We start from the raw sequence: 6161 nt of genomic DNA on the forward strand, positions 1-6161 counted from the left end.
AAAAAAAAAAAAAAAAAAAGAATTAAATGAGATGAGGTATACTAAGCACTTCTGTAAACGATGACATATTATAAAATGTCTGGGACTATTAATTAGCAGTGGTTCTCAGGTGTGGTCCCAAACCAACAGCAGTCAGCCTCAACTGGAACTTACTAGAAATCCAGAACTACCCCAGCCCTGCTGATCCAGGAACTCTGGGAGTGGGACCAGCACACTGCGATTTGTTAAATCAAGTGGGCTTAAGAAGCCCACCAAGAACTCAAATTCAAAAGAAAACAAAAATAGAATCCTAAAGCATTAAAATCCTAACAGAGCCGGGCGCAGTGGCTCAAGACTGTAATCCCAGCACTTTGGGAGGCCGAGACGGGCGGATCACGAGGTCAGGAGATCGAGACCATCCTGGCTAACACGATGAAACCCCGTCTCTACTAAAAAATACAAAAAACTAGCCGGGCGTGGTGGCGGGCGCCTGTAGTCCCAGCTACTCGGGAGGCTGAGGCAGGAGAATGGGGTGAACCCAGGAGGCGGAGCTTGCAGTGAGCTGAGATCCAGCCACTGCACTCCAGCCCGGGCGACAGAGCGAGACTCTATCTCAAAAATAAATAAATAAATAAATAAATAAAATCAATCCTAACAGAAGAATGTGCAAGGTAACAGGAAATTCACAGAAGGATGCAAATGACTACGTAAATGATTATGTCAGCACCACAGGATGCAAATGACTATGCAAATGATTATGTAAAAATACATAATCAGAGAAATACAAATTAAAACACAATGCATACTCTTATCTCCACCAACAGAACAGAGCCCCCCCACCTTCAGGGTGGCACCCGTGCAGCAGGAGCATGGGTAGGCACAGCCTTTCTGAGTGGCAGTTTGGCAGCAGGTACCAAGGACTATAAAATGTTTATACTCTAACCCGTCTTAGGAATTTATCCTAAAAAAAGAAATACATGGCTGGGCACAGTGGCTCGTACCTGTAATCCTAGCACTTTGGAAGGCTGAGGAGGATGGATCACCTGAGGTCAGGAGTTTTGAGACCAGCCTGGCCAACACGACGAAACACTGTCTCTACTAAAAAATACAAAAAATTAGCAGGGCTTGGTGGCAGGCGCCTGTAGTCCCAGCTACTCGGGAGGCTGAGGCAGGAGAACTGCTTGAACTCAAGAGGCTGAGGTTGTAGTGAGCTGAGATCACTCCATTGCACTACAGCCTGGCCGACAAGAGCAAAATTCCATCTCAGAAAAAAAAAGAAAGAAAGAAAGAAAGAAATCCAGGCCAGGCGTGGTAACTCGTAGCTCACACCTATAATCCCAGCACTATGGGAAGCCATGGCGGAGGATCCTTTGGAGCCCACGAGTTTGAGACCAGCCTGGGCAACATGGTGGGATGCCATCTCTACAATAAATACATAAATAAATAAATAAATAAACCCAAACTCTTGAACAAAACTTATAAAGATCAGTAAAATATGAAAGGAAAAAAAAAAAGCTTAAAATTATGTGTCCTTAACACAAGAATGATGGAATAACAAGCTAAACAGTAGAACACTGAATCTGAACACAGATGCAGCTACTGTTTTTCCCAAACATCTACGCACACAGGTCGGCTCTCACACTATAATGCCAGGGAACCACGAGACTGACGGAGGCCACGGCACCCCAGCACCCAGCAGTGATGTGTGTGCCCATGCACGCTGTACACAACAAAAACCTAGTTATGCTTACTTAACTCATTTATATTAATAACATCCAGTACTATCCAGAAACTTCCATATGTTTTAATGGGCATATAAGTTTTTTTAAAACACAAAAAAACACAAAAACGCTGGCCAAGTGCAGTGGTTCCCAACCTGTAACCCTAGCACTATGGGGGTACCAAGCTGATCAGATCACTTAAGCCCAGGAGCTCGAGACCAGCCTGGGCAACATGGCAAAATGCCGTCTCTACAAAATATATACAATTTAGCTGGGCGTAGTGATGCATGCCTGCAGTCCCAGCTACTCAGGAGGCTGAGGCAGGAGGATTGCTTGAGGCCAGGAGTCGGAGGTGGCAATGACCCATGATCGCATCACTTTTTTGACCCTATCTCAAAACACAAATTTTGTTGGAATGAACTGTCTCAATCTATTCACAGCTAAATGCAAATATCTCTGACTAAGAAATACCTACAGTGAAATATGCAAACAATTGGCCAGGCACAGTGGCTCATGCCTGTAATCCCAGCACTTTGGGAGGCCGAGGCAGGAGGATCAGTTGAGGTCAGGAGTTTGAGATCAACCTGGCCAACATGGTGAAACCCTGTCTCTACTAAAAATACAAAAGTTAGCCAGCCATGGTGGCATGCGCCTGTAATCCCAGCTACTTAGGAGGCTGAAGCAGGAGAATCACTTGAACTCAGGAAGCACAGGTTGTAGTGAGCTGAGATCGCGTCACTGCACTCCAGCTTGGGTGACAGAGCCAGACTCTGTCTCAAAAGAAAAAAAAAAAGAAAAAGAAAATATGCAAACAATCTCAACATTCACCAACAGGAAAACAGTCAAAACATGTCTAGAATGTCCACGAAACCCTAATGCATAGTCACAGGGCAGACCAAGCTGCTGACAAACTACAGAGCCAAAGGGCCCGGACTCGTTTTAAATAGTGTTGTTATAACAGGGGCTTACTTTCTTATTTGTGTTTTTCTTTATTTTACCAACTTTCAAAACTTATTTTTAAAGAAATTACTTATGCGTGTAGGTAGCTGTATCACCCAGTTTCTCTTCAAGCGTCATTATGCCCTGCACTCTCCTCTCCCTCCACACGTCCTCCTCCTTCCTCAGGCTCCCCTCGTCCCACCCCCACAACCTCAATCCTGTCCCAAGAGGACACCCTGCCTCCAGCTCCAGCCCCCAGCTGGATCCTAGGCACTGAGCCAAAGGAACTCTCCTACCACACAACTCAGAGCCCACCACTCCCCTGGGGCATCCTTCAGCAGGGGTGAAAGAGTTAGAGGAGCACACAAGAGGCAAAGGGCAAGTTGAATCCTGGATTCCAAAAGGAGGTACAGTGTTCCAGGTCTCGGAAGGCAGGAATGACACTGTCAGGCCAAGTGGGAAGGCCATTTAGACGAAAGAAGCTGCCTGCACAGGGTCTTGTGGAAAAGGTCAAAACAGCGTTTGGCTGGTGTAAGGGGTACATCGTGGGCTATTCTAAACAAGCTCAAGCTGAACTGAGTGGTCATGGGCAGCGTCTTGTTCTGATTTGGTGACACCCTTCCACAGAGCTTACTAAATATTTTTAATTTAACCCCTATTTAAAGAGAAGTGGATATGGTTGAAAAGTAGTTTATATAGATACATAAAAATATATTTTAAGGGGCAAAATGGTTAAAAACAATGTCTCTAGGTAAAATTCAGTAGGGAAACAAAAGTGACTAGCCTGTACACCAAGGCCAGGATGTTGAGCATGGTGGCCACGTCTGGGTGGTCATGTCCCGAAGTCTTCTCCAGGTCCTCCAGGGCCTGCTTGCAGAGGGGCACGGCTACCTCGTAGCGTCCCTGTGAGGCGTACTGGATCACCAGGTTGTGGAGTGTCCGCAGCCGTGCGGGGATCTCGTAGCCGCCCTGCTGGGCAGCCGCGGCTGCGCTGCTGTGCTGCTGCTGGACTGCACGGAGAAAGTTCACTTCAGATGAGTTTTTAAAGACAATTATCCAGATGAGTAAGTTTCTTTAAAATTGTCTTTGGTTCAAGTTAGTACTTGGCCCCTAGTGCTATTTAAATCTTTTCCTAGTACTGTCTGGGCAGCCAGGATTAAGAGTAGTGACTATAGGGTCAGGGATGGCACCATGGCCCCTCAGTGCCATGAGACTCTTCTTGGCACCATGAAACAAGCAGATTAAGTAATTCTGACCTATCTACCCCATAAGAACCTGCATATCACACCTGAACTGCTCATGCCTGCTGCTGTATCCTAGGGTCTACTCTAACATATTCCTGTATTCCAACATACAGCACAAATTATTTTGGAAACCCAAAGGCAACCCTGCTCTGCTGGTGCTTCCTCCAGGCAGGCCGCATGCACTAAGGCTGCCACTGAGTGCTGATTGCTATGACCGTGTTCTGGGGGAAAACACCTCTCTTCTGCACTCGGTAACATTCCCGCATCACCCGTCACTCACTTCCTTGCCCTGGGTCGTCTTCATCATTGGGGAAAAGGTCATCCAGAGGCTCTTTGGTAGAATCAGTGTCTTTGTCCTCCTATAAAACAGATCCAGGACAATGCTTCATCTTACAAGTACTATACACATCCTGTCCTGAAAATCTTTAATATTAAATACATTTTAACTAAGAATCTTAGAAAAGATGATCAGTTTTTAATCATCAAACGTAGGATCGCCCACAATCTGGCATCCATCAGTTGAACAGGAGTAATGAAAAGCTAGATAGACTAGAACACAAATACTTAAGTGCAGATCAGAGCTTGATGAAATGGGCCATGGCTGCATTTCCATGCCTCAGATCCTTCTCCTGTGCTCTGAGGGAGGTCTAGGAGAGCAGGGAAAACCCTGACTCAAAATAAAATCTTATTTGGGAACCAAATATGTAGCAACAGATGAAAATGGTGCATCTCTGATCCCCAGAGAAGTGGGGGCACTAGATTCCTCACCACCACAATCGGCTCCAGGACAGGATCACTGGGAGCAGTTTGAAACCTCCCAGCTTTAAAGGCCGGTGACCTATGTTTCCCCACATATTGCTGATTAGTCAAAGAAATAAAATCAGAAACTACATAATGGGAAAGACAGGTAACAGCCTGACCAGTAAGAAATTAGCTTCATTGGGCCGGGAGCAATGGCTCACGCCTGTAATCCCAGCACTTTGGGAGGCTGAGGTGGGCGGATCACAAGGTCAGGAGATAGAGACCATCCTGGCTAACACGGTTAAACTCCGTCTCTACTAAATAACACAAAAAATTAGCCGGGCGCAGTGGCAGGCGCCTGTAGTCCCAGCTACTCAGGAGGCTAAGGCAGGAGAGTGGCCTGAACCCGGGAGGCGGAGTTTGCAGTGATCTGAGATCGCGCCACTGCACTCCAGCCTGGGGGACAGAGAGAGACTCCGTCTCAAACAAAAAAAATTAGCTTCATCATGGGGCAGATGAACACTATTTGGCTCCAGAAGGGAAAATGTGATAAAGACACATTGCTTTTAGAATATTCCTGTCTGGGATGCATAATCCAAGTATTAGACGAACCCCAACTGAGGAATGATGGACGAAGTAACTAGCCTGCATTCTTCAAAAACATCAATGTCATGAAAGACAACCACAGACGGAGGTCCCATTCCATGTGAAAGGCTACTCAAGAGATGTGACAGTCTCATGAAGGATGTGCCCCTGAACTGGGACACAGTGAAACAATGCCATGAAGGATGCTGTTGGCAGCTAACAAAAGGGGAGTATGAGCTTCAGAGGAGAGGATATGCTGGGTCTGTGTGCAACTTCCTGAGTGCCCCTGCCCTGGACTGCCACAGGAGAACCCCTCACCCTAGGGAAAGACGTCCAGCAGCAGTAAGCAGCCGTGGCACATGCTATGCCACTCTGTGAACAGGGTTCAGAAGAAACAAGCACTCATAAGTACTCCAGAAAGGGTAAGGAGAGTCAGCTCACTGGATGTTTTCTCCAAGTTTAACACGTTTTCAAAATAATAAATTTTAAAAGTCACCGATCCTACGAAACTAGCTTTCTCCTTCTCAACATCCTCCAGTGTCCCAGGTCAATCACGGTTGGCATCGACGTCTGCAAGTACTTGCATTTCCATAGCACTCTAGAGCAAGCACATCTTTTATTTATTTATTTATTTGTTTATTGCTTGTTTGTTTGTTTTTTGAGATAGGGTCTCCCTCTGCCACCCAGGCTGGAGTACAGTGGCATGATCTTGGCACACTGCAACCTCCGCCTCCCAGGTTCAAATGATTCTCATGCCTCAGCCTCCCAAGTAGCGGACCACAAGTGCGCACCACCACACCTGGCTGATTTTTTTGTATTTTTTAATAGAGATGAGGTTTCACCATGTTGGCCAGGTTGGTCTTGAACTCCTGGCCTCAGGTGATCCACCCGCTTCGGCCTCCCAAAATGTTGGGATTACACACATGAGCTACCGCATCTGGCCTTAATTTTT

At 46.4% G+C, this 6161-nt stretch overlaps 1 protein-coding gene across 1 annotated transcript in view; it reads right to left on the bottom strand.

The window, feature by feature from the left end:
- The window catches only part of LOC105518428 (kinesin light chain 1), a 156735-nt gene that overhangs the window by 32688 nt on the left and 117886 nt on the right, over positions 1-6161 (bottom strand). Inside the window, exons 7-8 of the mRNA XM_011951419.1 lie at positions 4164-4242; positions 3424-3649 (exon numbers count right to left, since the gene is read on the bottom strand). Coding sequence (XP_011806809.1) covers positions 3424-3649; positions 4164-4242 — 305 coding nt within the window. The remainder of the gene's footprint in view (positions 1-3423; positions 3650-4163; positions 4243-6161) is intronic.

Source organism: Colobus angolensis, unplaced genomic scaffold (genome assembly GCF_000951035.1).
Source record: "Colobus angolensis palliatus isolate OR3802 unplaced genomic scaffold, Cang.pa_1.0 Scaffold32, whole genome shotgun sequence".
Classification (NCBI taxonomy): domain Eukaryota; kingdom Metazoa; phylum Chordata; class Mammalia; order Primates; family Cercopithecidae; genus Colobus; species Colobus angolensis.